Raw genomic sequence first — 17,646 nt, 5'->3', positions numbered from 1 at the left:
TTCATCCCTCCTGCTCTATGTATCATATTTTCATATGCCTTCTACGATAACTATTGTTTAATTTAGCAGCTGTTTCCCACAAAGCAAATCATTATTGCCTTTTCGATAATGACAATATATAAAAACACCCATTTATATATTTGGAAAACAGTTTTGAAAATATTCACTTCAAAATACTATAACAGGTGAAGTTTCAGCCATTTTTTTACTCGCTAAAAATCTAATTTTCTCTAAAGCACACTCTCTCACGGACTCACTGATGGTGTGAATTATTGACATCGGTTTGACTGGAGAGTGTGTCCCACCTGGAGTCAGATAGGATTGCAAGGGTGGATATTTGAATGCAGTACTTGCTGATGTTGTTTACCATTATGAACATTTTCAATGAAAAAAAACTAAAGAATCAGATAAAATGTCAAATGGAACAATATTTTTTACAAGCATTATTGGTATCTATTTATCTATTATTTTTCTATTACCCTGAAACCCATGTATGAGTAAAAGCAATGGTTCAATTTTAAATTGTTGAACACTGCAATGCAATCATATTCATCAAAACAAATCATGCTCACATACACGCATGGAGGACCATCTGGTTCTTCAAACTGCTCGATTTAATTTGTACATAGCATGGTGCTTACAAATGCAGTTTATTTAGTTCATGAAAACAAAATTCCATCAACATGTTGAATTCAAGTAAACAGCAGTGTATAGATTATAGCCTTAGTGTGTGATGGCCAAAAGAAAATCACAAACATGCTATGCAGATTTAATGCTGTACTCAGCATCTGTCAACTATAAGCACTGTATTAGTGCATTAAACCCTTTCAAGCAATTCTTTTAACCTCCCGCCACCTTCACACTCGTTTTCCTCTCCTGTCTACTGGGCATTACTGTTTTGGTATATACTTATATGTTGAATCATAACTCTAATATGAACAATTTATTTGGCGGTAGCTCCTTCCACTCTTGCTTGTTTTGTGTTTTTGCTGATTTTCTGTCTTAATGATTTGATTTGGTGATTCTTAATGATCCCATTTACTTGGATTTGCTTTGTACTTTGTGATTTGTTGTTCTGTCTAATCACCCTCTTGCTACTGTCACAATGAAATTTCCCGAATACGGGATGAATAAAGTTATCCAATCCAATCCAATCATGTAGGCATCAGAATCGAAAAACACATTTTCATATTTTTACTCCTCTAATGATTGTTTCATTTATAAGAACATCTCTTGTTTTGGTTTGTCCCCTCAAATGACATACGATGGTCATACACCCACCAAGTTTAGCTCAAGAAAAGGAAACAGTGGGAAAGAATAGCCCCAACTGCTGAGAGATTATCTGTTGAATGGTAGAGCTCAAAAGAGAGCTGTGTATCTAGGTCTGAATCTTTTGTTGTAATCCTTTTCTTTTTTTATATTCATGATCTTCCCTTTTTAATGTTCTTTCCAAATGACAACTACCTCCATGGTAATCCTACATTGGTTTGACCCACATTGCACCTAGCATTCTCTGTGTGTAGAGTGGCGAAACCAGACAATTTGACCAGTGAGTCAATCAAAATTAGTGTCTGATACGATCAAATCCAATCTTCCAGAAAGGTGGTCAAATGTTCAGCAGTACAGATTTATAATGATCCTGGATTAGGGGACCTGAAAAGCATAATCCTACTTTAACATGTTTTATGTAAATCGTTGGATGAAAGACTGCCCTCTAATGATTAACACAGAATTATTGTCATTTCACAGCTCAAATGTATTGGTATTTCTGCTATAATTATGACACCATTTAATTGCATTCTTCTTTTTTCTATTTGGAATCCATGCAATTGAAAATCCTGCAATATAAACATTTCATTTTTTTCATCAAGTGTCACAAATGTATTGATTATTTTCTCTGGTGTCTCAATCTCTATAATTCTGAAAAAAAAAAGCGAAAAAAAGAATTTTAAAGAATATTAAAACAGAATATACCATTTCTCTCAAACAATATCAGCCAAAATGCAAACCACTGAGTCATAATCATGGTGTTCTCATCTTCTTTTTTGATGCTGTACACACCAAACAGTTTTATGAACTGACTTTCATTAATGGAATTCCTAAAGCCTTTGTCCAAGCCAGTCATGAAGTGACAAAAAAATTGCTCTCCATTGTTTCAATCACAGTCTGAATGCTTTGTGAGCCTCATTGGGGCGCTGTTGTTCGGTTATCGCATAGTTTCGGTGAAGAGGAAACTGTCTGAGGGTCAATGCGTTGTCTTTGGAGTTCCGGGTGTAGTAAAGCAGGCACATTGACTGCTTTTTTTCCTCATATTTCCACGCTTACTCAGTCTGGGAGCCAAACGTTTTCCTCCTCCCTCCTCCACGAGTCCTTCAAAGACAGCTCCCAGGCTTTGCCTTATTCTCACACAAAAGTTCGGGCAGCTAAAGGCGTACAAGATGGGGTTCAACACTGGATTTAAGAATGCTATTGTTGTGGCTAAATGGAGTCCAACCTCTACCAGTCTAAGGTTTTCCTTATAATACAGGGCTGACACCTCAATCAAGCAGAAGATATGATAGGGGGCCCAGCACAGGACAAATACTGCAATCACAGATGTTACCATTTTGGTGAAGCTCTGGGAGAGCTGGTTTGTTGAACTAGATGAGGTGGTTGGAGACAAGGGTGGTCTTCTCTGGAGCAATGATTGTCCAAAAGTAATTGACTTTAAAGGGATATTTGTGGAACTTGTATCTCCTGGTGTCTCATTATTATTTGAGCCAATAAAAGTATCCTTTGACTTGGTGCTCATCCACCTCCGATTCCTGTTCCTCAGACTCAAAGCAATTTGGATGTAGCTCCCCGCAATCACCATGAGGGGAATCAAGAATGCTAGCAGCAGCTTTGAAAGAGCTGTTGCTGTTTGTCTCACCGAGCAGTCACTCTCAAGTGTGCCTTCTGATGTTTGATACATGGCAAAATTGTGATAGCATAGTTTCCTATTATCCCTGGTCTCAGTCACTGAGCGAAAAAGGAAGTAAGGAAAAGTATTAACCGCCGCCCACAGCCAAGCCAGCAAGCACACCTTCCATGCTCGAGAGACTGAACGATAATTCTGAGACCACACTGGTTTTATTACTAGAAACAGGCGATCTAGTGAAATAACTGCCAGCAGGAAGGCGGAAACAAACATGTTCAAGAAAAAGATAGATGCTTGTATTTTGCAGAGGGTGTTGCCAAGCTCCCAACTGTGGGAGGAGCCAAGGTAGATGGTGAAGAAAGGAAGGGTCATGGTGGCCAGGAAGTCAGAAATGGCCAGATTGAGCACCCAGACAGAGGCTACAGTACGACGTTGCAGACGTAACCCCACCACCCAAATGATCAGAGCATTCTCCAAAATCCCCAAACAGGAGAAAAGGCCATGGAAGCAGACCACTATCCAGTTGGTCTTGGTATTGTTGTTAAGGGCGCTCTCATGCATGAGCTGCAACAATGGACAGAAATGTTGTTCTCCCGTAGCATTGGAGGTGAAAGTTGTGTTTGACATTGGTGCTCTGAAAGAAAAAACACAGACCGACCAGAATTAACAACTACAAATCAATAATAGCATATGTAAATACATATAATATACAGCAAAATATATAAAAATACAAAAGTTATATGTAGATGATGTAAATTAATTTAATATAAAACCCCACCGGTAAACATACTGCTTTTGGTGCTTCTAGTCACTTATCTATTTGTTATAAAACATTTTAGTCCTATTATGTTCTACTTCACAGTGCATTTTCAATTCAATTTCAATTTCAATTTTTGGCAAGAAAAAGCACCAGGCTAAGGGCCATGTAACAAGATACATTTTGGTTACTTGCTATTTTTAACGGGAAGAAGGGCATTAGCGAGACCGCAGTAGAGTCTTTGATTCATTCATTTGCCACCCCACTCATTCTCACAAGGGGTCATGGGTGTGTTGGAGCCAGTGGCGGGCCGTCAGGGCCTTCAAGGCCTTCTCTGCCGGCCTAAGAAATATCTGAATCATATGTTATATTTTGTCCATCAATACTTATTAAAAAATTCCAAATTGTCTGTTAGCTTCCTTTCATTGCTTTCCCCCCTGGTTACACTGCTTCCAGATGTGTGTTTTCATATTGAAACATTTAACCAATCACATTTCAGCCGTTATTTGTTGCCAGGGTCAGAAATCTGCCTCAAAGCCTTCACAATCAGTTCTGCGGGCTCTGCTGCATTAAACAAGCGTTGATAAGACTGTTGCTTTAACCAATCAGATTTCGAGTTGCCAACACCACAATGTATTGTCGCAGGCGTAGGGATACGTCATTGCCTTGTCGCAGGGGTAGGGATACGTCATCGCTTTCACCAACTATGATTAGCTACCAAACTGTATCTGGAGCTAGCTGCACAAGCAAATATATTGTTGTGTTGATTTAAAGCCATTTTCAAGACGGACTATGCCAGAAATACGACAGCACAGGCTCGACTTTCAGCATTAGCTTTGATGGCGATAGAGAAGAAGGAAGAAAGAAAGGAGGATGGATATTGTGTACAGTTAAAAAGGATTTTTGGTGAGTAAAATATGGCTATATTCCTAAATAATATTTCAATTGTGGGCCAGGTTCTGATATCTGAAAAGCTCCAGTATTTGTATTTAATCACTAAATGCTGCTAGGAAGTGGATTTTACCCCATTTTAGAGCATTTTTTGCAGTTTTGCCATTGACGTCCATCGCTGTCTTTTCCCGGGGAAAACACCTCCCTGGCCCGGTTGTAATGTCTGAAAAGCTCCAGTATTTGTATTTAATCATTAAATGCTGCTAGGAAGTGGATTTTACCCCAATTTTGTGCATTGATTTATTGATTTTTTTATGTGTCGCAGCTGTAGCTGCAGTCGAGGTTTTATAGCCATATAATAGTTTTTGAGGGTTGGATTTATTCGTTGAAGGCACTACGAGAAAATGCACGGACCGCCACTGGTTGGAGCCTATCCCAGCTAACTCTGGTGAGGAGGTTGGTTAGCAGCTATTGCAAGGGCATGGATCCCAAAAGGGAAAAGAAAAAAATAACTGAGGAAAACAGAGGATTCAACGTTTCTTGGACCAAATCATTGCCAATGTGGAAGGATTGCCTGAATGCTCACATTGTGGCGAGTTGTCAAATTACAAAAAGAGTCATGTGGAAAAACATTTCCAGGCAAGGCATGCTGCATTTGCAGCTGAGTACCTAGTTGGAAAAGAGAGGAAAAAGTGTGATTGCATTCCATTTGGAGAAATTAGAGAAAATGATTTCTTTAATTTTATCAAAGCAATAAAACTTAATTAATGAATAATGTAATGAAGTTTTACTTGGGGTGGTATCGTACAACAGAGCAGTCATGTGGTGCGCCGTTCTCTACAGAATGCACTGCATTGAAAATAAACATTTAACCATGAATGATTTCTGACCCTTGATATATACAAAGAACCGTTCACACTCACAATCACACCTATGGAATATTTAGAGTATCCATTCAGACTTTTTGGGGTGTAGAATGGAGGCGTACTCCAACACCAGAGAAACTCTCAGAACTGTGAGACAGATGTGCTCACCAATCACTATGATTCCACCCAGAGAAAGAGAGATAATATATGTATATATATATCAGTGGCGGGTGGTGCATTTTCTGGTAGCGCCTTCAATACAAATACTGGAGCTTTTCAGACATTAAAACTAGGCCAGGGGGTGATTTTCCCGGGAAAAGACAGCGATGAACGTCAATGGCGTACGGGCAAACATTGCCCGAAAATGGGGTAAAATCCAGCCGAAAACAGCATTTATTGATTGAATACAAATACTGGAGCTTTTTAGACATCAGAACCGGGCCCGGAGTATCATTTCCCCGGTAAAAAGACAGCGATGAACGTCGATACGTCCATAAGTGAAATGACAAAAAATGCACTAAAATTAGGTTAAATCCACTTCCTAGCATCATTTATTGATTGAATACAAATACTGGAGCTTTTGAGACATTACAACCAGGCCAGGGGGGTGATTTTTCCCGGGAAAAGACAGCGATGGACGTCAATGGTGAAATGCCAAAAATTAAACTGGGGTAAAATCCACTTCCTAGCAGCATTTTGTGATTAAATACAAACACTGGAGCTTGAATACAAACACTGGAGCTTTTCAGATATCAGAACTTGGCCCACAATTGAAATATTATTTAGGAATATAACCATATTTTACTCACCAAAAATCCTTTTTACACAATATCCATCCTCCTTTCTTTCTTCCTTCTTTCCTATCGCCATCGAAGCTAATGATGAAAGTCGAGCCTGTCCTGTCATATTTCCGGCATAGTCCGTTTTGAAAATAGCTTTAAATCAACACAACAATATACCATTTGCTTATGGAGCTAAGTTAGCGCGCTGAAAGTGCCGCACACACCATTTTCCTGGCTGTAGCAGGCTTGCTAGCTTCGGAGTTGACCGCCCTTTCTTAATGATGTCCATTTTTTTCTGGAAAAGTCAGTCTGGAAAATAGCTTTGTGAGCAAACAGAATCCATTTGTTTTTGCTTCTGTCGGCCATTGTGGGTGGAGTTTGCGATCTCGGCTGCCTCGGGTACTGCTTTGGCCCGCCTACTAGCCTGTCATAGTTTGTGAAAGCAATGACATGTCCCAGCCAGCAAAATGCTAACGCCTAGGAAAAATCATTGTGGGGTTGCCATCTCGAAATCTTATTGGTTAAAAGCAACAGTCTAGTTTAATGCAGCAGAGCTCGCAAGAACTGATTGTGAAGGCTTTGAGGCAGATCTGATCTGGCAACAAATAATGGCTGGAATGTGATTGGTTAAATGCTTCAATATGGAAACACACATCTGGAAGCAGTGCAACCAGGGGGAAAAGCAATGAAAGGAAGCTAACAGACCATTTGGAATAATAAGTATTGATGGACAAAATATAATATGATTCAGATATTTCTTAGGCCAGCAGAGTAGGCCTTGAAGGCCCTGACGGCCCGCCACTGATATATATATATATATATATATATATATAAATAAAGAGAGAAAGAGAGAGAGAAAGAGAGAGAGAAAGAGAGAGAGAAAGAGAGAGAGAAAGAGCGAGAGAGAGACAGAGAGACAGAGAGACAGAGAGACAGAGAGACAGAGAGACAGAGAGACAGCGAGACAGCGAGACAGCGAGAGACAGCGAGAGACAGCGAGAGACAGCGAGAGACAGCGAGAGACAGCGAGAGACAGCGAGAGACAGCGAGAGACAGCGAGAGACAGCGAGAGACAGCGAGAGACAGCGAGAGACAGCGAGAGACAGCGAGAGACAGCGAGAGACAGCGAGAGACAGCGAGAGACAGCGAGAGACAGCGAGAGACAGCGAGAGACAGCGAGAGACAGCGAGAGACAGCGAGAGACAGCGAGAGACAGCGAGAGACAGCGAGAGACAGCGAGAGACAGCGAGAGACAGCGAGAGACAGCGAGAGACAGCGAGAGACAGCGAGAGACAGCGAGAGACAGCGAGAGACAGCGAGAGACAGCGAGAGACAGCGAGAGACAGCGAGAGACAGCGAGAGACAGCGAGAGACAGCGAGAGACAGCGAGAGACAGCGAGAGACAGCGAGAGACAGCGAGAGACAGCGAGAGACAGCGAGAGACAGCGAGAGACAGCGAGAGACAGCGAGAGACAGCGAGAGACAGCGAGAGACAGCGAGAGACAGCGAGAGACAGCGAGAGACAGCGAGAGACAGCGAGAGACAGCGAGAGACAGCGAGAGACAGCGAGAGACAGCGAGAGACAGCGAGAGACAGCGAGAGACAGCGAGAGACAGCGAGAGACAGCGAGAGACAGCGAGAGACAGCGAGAGACAGCGAGAGACAGCGAGAGACAGCGAGAGACAGCGAGAGACAGCGAGAGACAGCGAGAGACAGCGAGAGACAGCGAGAGACAGCGAGAGACAGCGAGAGACAGCGAGAGACAGCGAGAGACAGCGAGAGACAGCGAGAGACAGCGAGAGACAGCGAGAGACAGCGAGAGACAGCGAGAGACAGCGAGAGACAGCGAGAGACAGCGAGAGACAGCGAGAGACAGCGAGAGACAGCGAGAGACAGCGAGAGACAGCGAGAGACAGCGAGAGACAGCGAGAGACAGCGAGAGACAGCGAGAGACAGCGAGAGACAGCGAGAGACAGCGAGAGACAGCGAGAGACAGCGAGAGACAGCGAGAGACAGCGAGAGACAGCGAGAGACAGCGAGAGACAGCGAGAGACAGCGAGAGACAGCGAGAGACAGCGAGAGACAGCGAGAGACAGCGAGAGACAGCGAGAGACAGCGAGAGACAGCGAGAGACAGCGAGAGACAGCGAGAGACAGCGAGAGACAGCGAGAGACAGCGAGAGACAGCGAGAGACAGCGAGAGACAGCGAGAGACAGCGAGAGACAGCGAGAGACAGCGAGAGACAGCGAGAGACAGCGAGAGACAGCGAGAGACAGCGAGAGACAGCGAGAGACAGCGAGAGACAGCGAGAGACAGCGAGAGACAGCGAGAGACAGCGAGAGACAGCGAGAGACAGCGAGAGACAGCGAGAGACAGCGAGAGACAGCGAGAGACAGCGAGAGACAGCGAGAGACAGCGAGAGACAGCGAGAGACAGCGAGAGACAGCGAGAGACAGCGAGAGACAGCGAGAGACAGCGAGAGACAGCGAGAGACAGCGAGAGACAGCGAGAGACAGCGAGAGACAGCGAGAGACAGCGAGAGACAGCGAGAGACAGCGAGAGACAGCGAGAGACAGCGAGAGACAGCGAGAGACAGCGAGAGACAGCGAGAGACAGCGAGAGACAGCGAGAGACAGCGAGAGACAGCGAGAGACAGCGAGAGACAGCGAGAGACAGCGAGAGACAGCGAGAGACAGCGAGAGACAGCGAGAGACAGCGAGAGACAGCGAGAGACAGCGAGAGACAGCGAGAGACAGCGAGAGACAGCGAGAGACAGCGAGAGACAGCGAGAGACAGCGAGAGACAGCGAGAGACAGCGAGAGACAGCGAGAGACAGCGAGAGACAGCGAGAGACAGCGAGAGACAGCGAGAGACAGCGAGAGACAGCGAGAGACAGCGAGAGACAGCGAGAGACAGCGAGAGACAGCGAGAGACAGCGAGAGACAGCGAGAGACAGCGAGAGACAGCGAGAGACAGCGAGAGACAGCGAGAGACAGCGAGAGACAGCGAGAGACAGCGAGAGACAGCGAGAGACAGCGAGAGACAGCGAGAGACAGCGAGAGACAGCGAGAGACAGCGAGAGACAGCGAGAGACAGCGAGAGACAGCGAGAGACAGCGAGAGACAGCGAGAGACAGCGAGAGACAGCGAGAGACAGCGAGAGACAGCGAGAGACAGCGAGAGACAGCGAGAGACAGCGAGAGACAGCGAGAGACAGCGAGAGACAGCGAGAGACAGCGAGAGACAGCGAGAGACAGCGAGAGACAGCGAGAGACAGCGAGAGACAGCGAGAGACAGCGAGAGACAGCGAGAGACAGCGAGAGACAGCGAGAGACAGCGAGAGACAGCGAGAGACAGCGAGAGACAGCGAGAGACAGCGAGAGACAGCGAGAGACAGCGAGAGACAGCGAGAGACAGCGAGAGACAGCGAGAGACAGCGAGAGACAGCGAGAGACAGCGAGAGACAGCGAGAGACAGCGAGAGACAGCGAGAGACAGCGAGAGACAGCGAGAGACAGCGAGAGACAGCGAGAGACAGCGAGAGACAGCGAGAGACAGCGAGACAGCGAGAGACAGCGAGAGACAGCGAGAGACAGCGAGAGACAGCGAGAGACAGCGAGAGACAGCGAGAGACAGCGAGAGACAGCGAGAGACAGCGAGAGACAGCGAGAGACAGCGAGAGACAGCGAGAGACAGCGAGAGACAGCGAGAGACAGCGAGAGACAGCGAGAGACAGCGAGAGACAGCGAGAGACAGCGAGAGACAGCGAGAGACAGCGAGAGACAGCGAGAGACAGCGAGAGACAGCGAGAGACAGCGAGAGACAGCGAGAGACAGCGAGAGACAGCCAGAGACAGCCAGAGACAGCCAGAGACAGCCAGAGACAGCCAGAGACAGCCAGAGACAGCCAGAGACAGCCAGAGACAGCCAGAGACAGCCAGAGACAGCCAGAGACAGCCAGAGACAGCCAGAGACAGCCAGAGACAGCCAGAGACAGCCAGAGACAGCCAGAGACAGCCAGAGACAGCCAGAGACAGCCAGAGACAGCCAGAGACAGCCAGAGACAGCCAGAGACAGCCAGAGACAGCCAGAGACAGCCAGAGACAGCCAGAGACAGCCAGAGACAGCCAGAGACAGCCAGAGACAGCCAGAGACAGCCAGAGACAGCCAGAGACAGCCAGAGACAGCCAGAGACAGCCAGAGACAGCCAGAGACAGCCAGAGACAGCCAGAGACAGCCAGAGACAGCCAGAGACAGCCAGAGACAGCCAGAGACCAGCCAGAGACAGCCAGAGACAGCCAGAGACAGCCAGAGACAGCCAGAGACAGCCAGAGACAGCCAGAGACAGCCAGAGACAGCCAGAGACAGCCAGAGACAGCCAGAGACAGCCAGAGACAGCCAGAGACAGCCAGAGACAGCCAGAGACAGCCAGAGACAGCCAGAGACAGCCAGAGACAGCCAGAGACAGCCAGAGACAGACAGAGACAGACAGAGACAGACAGAGACAGACAGAGACAGACAGAGACAGACAGAGACAGACAGAGACAGACAGAGACAGACAGAGACAGACAGAGACAGACAGAGACAGACAGAGACAGACAGAGACAGACAGAGACAGACAGAGACAGACAGAGACAGACAGAGACAGACAGAGACAGACAGAGACAGACAGAGACAGACAGAGACAGACAGAGACAGACAGAGACAGACAGAGACAGACAGAGACAGACAGAGACAGACAGAGACAGACAGAGACAGACAGAGACAGACAGAGACAGACAGAGACAGACAGAGACAGACAGAGACAGACAGAGACAGACAGAGACAGACAGAGACAGACAGAGACAGACAGAGACAGACAGAGACAGACAGAGACAGACAGAGACAGACAGAGACAGACAGAGACAGACAGAGACAGACAGAGACAGACAGAGACAGACAGAGACAGACAGAGACAGACAGAGACAGACAGAGACAGACAGAGACAGACAGAGACAGACAGACAGACAGACAGACAGACAGACAGACAGACAGACAGACAGACAGACAGACAGACAGACAGACAGACAGACAGACAGACAGACAGACAGACAGACAGACAGACAGACAGACAGACAGACAGACAGACAGACAGACAGACAGACAGACAGACAGACAGACAGACAGACAGACAGACAGACAGACAGACAGACAGACAGACAGACAGACAGACAGACAGACAGACAGACAGACAGACAGACAGACAGACAGACAGACAGACAGACAGACAGACAGACAGACAGACAGACAGACAGACAGACAGACAGACAGACAGACAGACAGACAGACAGACAGACAGACAGACAGACAGACAGACAGACAGACAGACGACAGACAGACAGACAGACAGACAGACAGACAGACAGACAGACAGACAGACAGACAGACAGACAGACAGACAGACAGACAGACAGACAGACAGACAGACAGACAGACAGACAGACAGACAGACAGACAGACAGACAGACAGACAGACAGACAGACAGACAGACAGACAGACAGACAGACAGACAGACAGACAGACAGACAGACAGACAGACAGACAGACAGACAGACAGACAGACAGACAGACAGACAGACAGACAGACAGACAGACAGACAGACAGACAGACAGACAGACAGACAGACAGACAGACAGACAGACAGACAGACAGACAGACAGACAGACAGACAGACAGACAGACAGACAGACAGACAGACAGACAGACAGACAGACAGACAGACAGACAGACAGACAGACAGACAGACAGACAGACAGACAGACAGACAGACAGACAGACAGACAGACAGACAGACAGACAGACAGACAGACAGACAGACAGACAGACAGACAGACAGACAGACAGACAGACAGACAGACAGACAGACAGACAGACAGACAGACAGACAGACAGACAGACAGACAGACAGACAGACAGACAGACAGACAGACAGACAGACAGACAGACAGACAGACAGACAGACAGACAGACAGACAGACAGACAGACAGACAGACAGACAGACAGACAGACAGACAGACAGACAGACAGACAGACAGACAGACAGACAGACAGACAGACAGACAGACAGACAGACAGACAGACAGACAGACAGACAGACAGACAGACAGACAGACAGACAGACAGACAGACAGACAGACAGACAGACAGACAGACAGACAGACAGACAGACAGACAGACAGACAGACAGACAGACAGACAGACAGACAGACAGACAGACAGACAGACAGACAGACAGACAGACAGACAGACAGACAGACAGACAGACAGACAGACAGACAGACAGACAGACAGACAGACAGACAGACAGACAGACAGACAGACAGACAGACAGACAGACAGACAGACAGACAGACAGACAGACAGACAGACAGACAGACAGACAGACAGACAGACAGACAGACAGACAGACAGACAGACAGACAGACAGACAGACAGACAGACAGACAGACAGACAGACAGACAGACAGACAGACAGACAGACAGACAGACAGACAGACAGACAGACAGACAGACAGACAGACAGACAGACAGACAGACAGACAGACAGACAGACAGACAGACAGACAGACAGACAGACAGACAGACAGACAGACAGACAGACAGACAGACAGACAGACAGACAGACAGACAGACAGACAGACAGACAGACAGACAGACAGACAGACAGACAGACAGACAGACAGACAGACAGACAGACAGACAGACAGACAGACAGACAGACAGACAGACAGACAGACAGACAGACAGACAGACAGACAGACAGACAGACAGACAGACAGACAGACAGACAGACAGACAGACAGACAGACAGACAGACAGACAGACAGACAGACAGACAGACAGACAGACAGACAGACAGACAGACAGACAGACAGACAGACAGACAGACAGACAGACAGACAGACAGACAGACAGACAGACAGACAGACAGACAGACAGACAGACAGACAGACAGACAGACAGACAGACAGACAGACAGACAGACAGACAGACAGACAGACAGACAGACAGACAGACAGACAGACAGACAGACAGACAGACAGACAGACAGACAGACAGACAGACAGACAGACAGACAGACAGACAGACAGACAGACAGACAGACAGACAGACAGACAGACAGACAGACAGACAGACAGACAGACAGACAGACAGACAGACAGACAGACAGACAGACAGACAGACAGACAGACAGACAGACAGACAGACAGACAGACAGACAGACAGACAGACAGACAGACAGACAGACAGACAGACAGACAGACAGACAGACAGACAGACAGACAGACAGACAGACAGACAGACAGACAGACAGACAGACAGACAGACAGACAGACAGACAGACAGACAGACAGACAGACAGACAGACAGACAGACAGACAGACAGACAGACAGACAGACAGACAGACAGACAGACAGACAGACAGACAGACAGACAGACAGACAGACAGACAGACAGACAGACAGACAGACAGACAGACAGACAGACAGACAGACAGACAGACAGACAGACAGACAGACAGACAGACAGACAGACAGACAGACAGACAGACAGACAGACAGACAGACAGACAGACAGACAGACAGACAGACAGACAGACAGACAGACAGACAGACAGACAGACAGACAGACAGACAGACAGACAGACAGACAGACAGACAGACAGACAGACAGACAGACAGACAGACAGACAGACAGACAGACAGACAGACAGACAGACAGACAGACAGACAGACAGACAGACAGACAGACAGACAGACAGACAGACAGACAGACAGACAGACAGACAGACAGACAGACAGACAGACAGACAGACAGACAGACAGACAGACAGACAGACAGACAGACAGACAGACAGACAGACAGACAGACAGACAGACAGACAGACAGACAGACAGACAGACAGACAGACAGACAGACAGACAGACAGACAGACAGACAGACAGACAGACAGACAGACAGACAGACAGACAGACAGACAGACAGACAGACAGACAGACAGACAGACAGACAGACAGACAGACAGACAGACAGACAGACAGACAGACAGACAGACAGACAGACAGACAGACAGACAGACAGACAGACAGACAGACAGACAGACAGACAGACAGACAGACAGACAGACAGACAGACAGACAGACAGACAGACAGACAGACAGACAGACAGACAGACAGACAGACAGACAGACAGACAGACAGACAGACAGACAGACAGACAGACAGACAGACAGACAGACAGACAGACAGACAGACAGACAGACAGACAGACAGACAGACAGACAGACAGACAGACAGACAGACAGACAGACAGACAGACAGACAGACAGACAGACAGACAGACAGACAGACAGACAGACAGACAGACAGACAGACAGACAGACAGACAGACAGACAGACAGACAGACAGACAGACAGACAGACAGACAGACAGACAGACAGACAGACAGACAGACAGACAGACAGACAGACAGACAGACAGACAGACAGACAGACAGACAGACAGACAGACAGACAGACAGACAGACAGACAGACAGACAGACAGACAGACAGACAGACAGACAGACAGACAGACAGACAGACAGACAGACAGACAGACAGACAGACAGACAGACAGACAGACAGACAGACAGACAGACAGACAGACAGACAGACAGACAGACAGACAGACAGACAGACAGACAGACAGACAGACAGACAGACAGACAGACAGACAGACAGACAGACAGACAGACAGACAGACAGACAGACAGACAGACAGACAGACAGACAGACAGACAGACAGACAGACAGACAGACAGACAGACAGACAGACAGACAGACAGACAGACAGACAGACAGACAGACAGACAGACAGACAGACAGACAGACAGACAGACAGACAGACAGACAGACAGACAGACAGACAGACAGACAGACAGACAGACAGACAGACAGACAGACAGACAGACAGACAGACAGACAGACAGACAGACAGACAGACAGACAGACAGACAGACAGACAGACAGACAGACAGACAGACAGACAGACAGACAGACAGACAGACAGACAGACAGACAGACAGACAGACAGACAGACAGACAGACAGACAGACAGACAGACAGACAGACAGACAGACAGACAGACAGACAGACAGACAGACAGACAGACAGACAGACAGACAGACAGACAGACAGACAGACAGACAGACAGACAGACAGACAGACAGACAGACAGACAGACAGACAGACAGACAGACAGACAGACAGACAGACAGACAGACAGACAGACAGACAGACAGACAGACAGACAGACAGACAGACAGACAGACAGACAGACAGACAGACAGACAGACAGACAGACAGACAGACAGACAGACAGACAGACAGACAGACAGACAGACAGACAGACAGACAGACAGACAGACAGACAGACAGACAGACAGACAGACAGACAGACAGACAGACAGACAGACAGACAGACAGACAGACAGACAGACAGACAGACAGACAGACAGACAGACAGACAGAGAGTACAATGATATACTAATGTGTTGACTTTCCTAAGGTTATTCAACATTTTTCTATATTCAGTTCTTGTCACAAAAAATACCCAAAAAACAAACACACAAAAGAAATTAAAACTACAGTGTCCTTTCTGATTATAACTTGTCAAAGCCTGTTCCTCTGTTGACTAACCACATACCAGACTTGGTAGAGAGATAGAGCTAGAGAGAGATAGATAGAGAGAGAGAGAGAGGAGAGAGAGAGAGAGAGAGAGAGAGAGACCGACAGAGAGAGAGAGAGAGAGAGAGCGAGAGAGAGAGAGCGAGAGAGATAGAGATAGAGAGAGATAGAGAGCGAGAGAGAGAAATAGAGAGAGAGAGAGAGTACAATGATATACTAATGTGTTGACTTTCCTAAGGTTATTCAACATTTTTCTATATTCAGTTTTTGTCACAAAAAAAACCCAAAAACACACACAAAAGAAATTAAAACTACAGTGTCCTTTCTGATTATAACTTGTCAAAGCCTGTTCCTCTGTTGACTAACCACATACCAGACTTGCGGCTACTCTGATAATACTTTGGAAATGCTGAACAAGTCTACCGACTCAATTCGATTTTACTGGGTTTTCAAAAGTATTAATGGAGTTGCACAACATTTAAGTATAGTTGCAATACTTAGCTCTTCACATATGTAGAATCCTAGCAGCAACGTCGAACAAGAATATGTTTTGTTTTTCCTTCACAGAATTAATGATTAGTTATTTTCCTCTAATTAGTTAAACTGCACAAATATACTTAAAAGGAGTCATTTGAACAGTTGACGAGTTAAATTCATCTTGTGTGTCTGCTGTTCGCAAAAAAAATCATCACTATAACCAAAAAATCATCAAGCATTTTTTTTTCGTTTTAATGTAATTATTTAAAATTATCGAGTTGAAATAACACTGAGTCCAACCAACAACAGTACTCACGGTGGCTTGGTATGAAGACACGTGTATAGTGTCTAATTTCAATGGATGTTCAAAGGTGTTAGGGCCATCACAGATTTGAGGTCTGCATTCAAATTAGAAACATCCGATATCATTAGTATAGTTTTGTTGAACTGTTATGCAAAAAATTAGATATGTAGAAACTCTGCTTGTGTATATATATGAATTAGGAAGTGAGTAAATTAGCATATAAGTATAATAAGGATTAGTTAAGTTTACCGTTGCAGAAAAAAGCAAGAGATTAATATAATTCTCTCCTACTACAAATTAGAAACAAATTACGAGGTAATTTCACACACAAATATACACATATAGTACATACATGCAAAGTGTAGATTAAAATTTTAAATACATAAAGTAAATAAGTAAAAATATGAAGTATGACACAGTTTAAAAATATTTAGCAACATACATCATTCACAGCAAAATGTAGCAAAGTGAAGTTTGAAATAAATCACAAGTTTTATTTCGGTATTAGCAAACAACACATCTTAAAATGATGGTCCTAAATCCAAATTATTCAATACTATGAATTGAAGGCCTAATGATAATCACATTTGGTGATGAAAGTGAATTCACACCTGCATACATAAAATGTAGTATTGTGTCTCATACTCACCATATGACACACGCGAGTTTTTCGTCTAATCGTATTTTTCCTACTTCCTGTTGTATGACTGGCTTACTGTAACAAATGCTTGTCATCCTTGTGTCACATCAGTCAAGAGTCGAAAATAAATGAACTCTGCTAGCTCCTCCTTGAATGCTGAGAGGAAGGCCTTGAAGCAGAGCATTGGAAAGGTTCCAATATTGCTGACATCTTTAATTATTCAAAAGTAACAGGGAAACCTGGAGAAATCTGTAAACTAAAAAAAAATGTGTGATACCTGCAGTTTGCTTGTCATTATTGTCAAAGGATGTGAAATTTTCATT

General features: G+C 46.0%; 1 protein-coding gene across 3 annotated transcripts in view; it reads right to left on the bottom strand.

Annotated features, from left to right (window-relative positions):
* LOC144077093 (prostaglandin D2 receptor 2) overlaps nt 1-17,420 on the bottom strand; it is a 184,212-nt gene extending 166,792 nt beyond the window's left edge. Inside the window, exons 1-3 of one of the 3 annotated variants that reach the window (XR_013300883.1) lie at nt 17,333-17,420; nt 16,696-16,777; nt 1,088-3,533 (exon numbers count right to left, since the gene is read on the bottom strand). Coding sequence is in view for 2 of the 3 variants with exons in the window: in XM_077604557.1 (XP_077460683.1) it covers nt 2,246-3,526 (1,281 nt within the window). In the remaining variant the exon portion in view is untranslated. Of the gene's footprint in view, nt 1-596; nt 3,534-16,695; nt 16,778-17,332 lie in introns of those variants that run through there. The other 2 variants (XM_077604557.1, XM_077604558.1) reach the window with 2 other exon arrangements.
* Between the last annotated feature and the right edge of the window lie 226 nt (nt 17,421-17,646).

This window comes from Stigmatopora argus, chromosome 7 (assembly GCF_051989625.1).
Source record: "Stigmatopora argus isolate UIUO_Sarg chromosome 7, RoL_Sarg_1.0, whole genome shotgun sequence".
NCBI lineage: Eukaryota > Metazoa > Chordata > Actinopteri > Syngnathiformes > Syngnathidae > Stigmatopora > Stigmatopora argus.
This window is presented reverse-complemented; position numbering and strand designations above follow the sequence as displayed.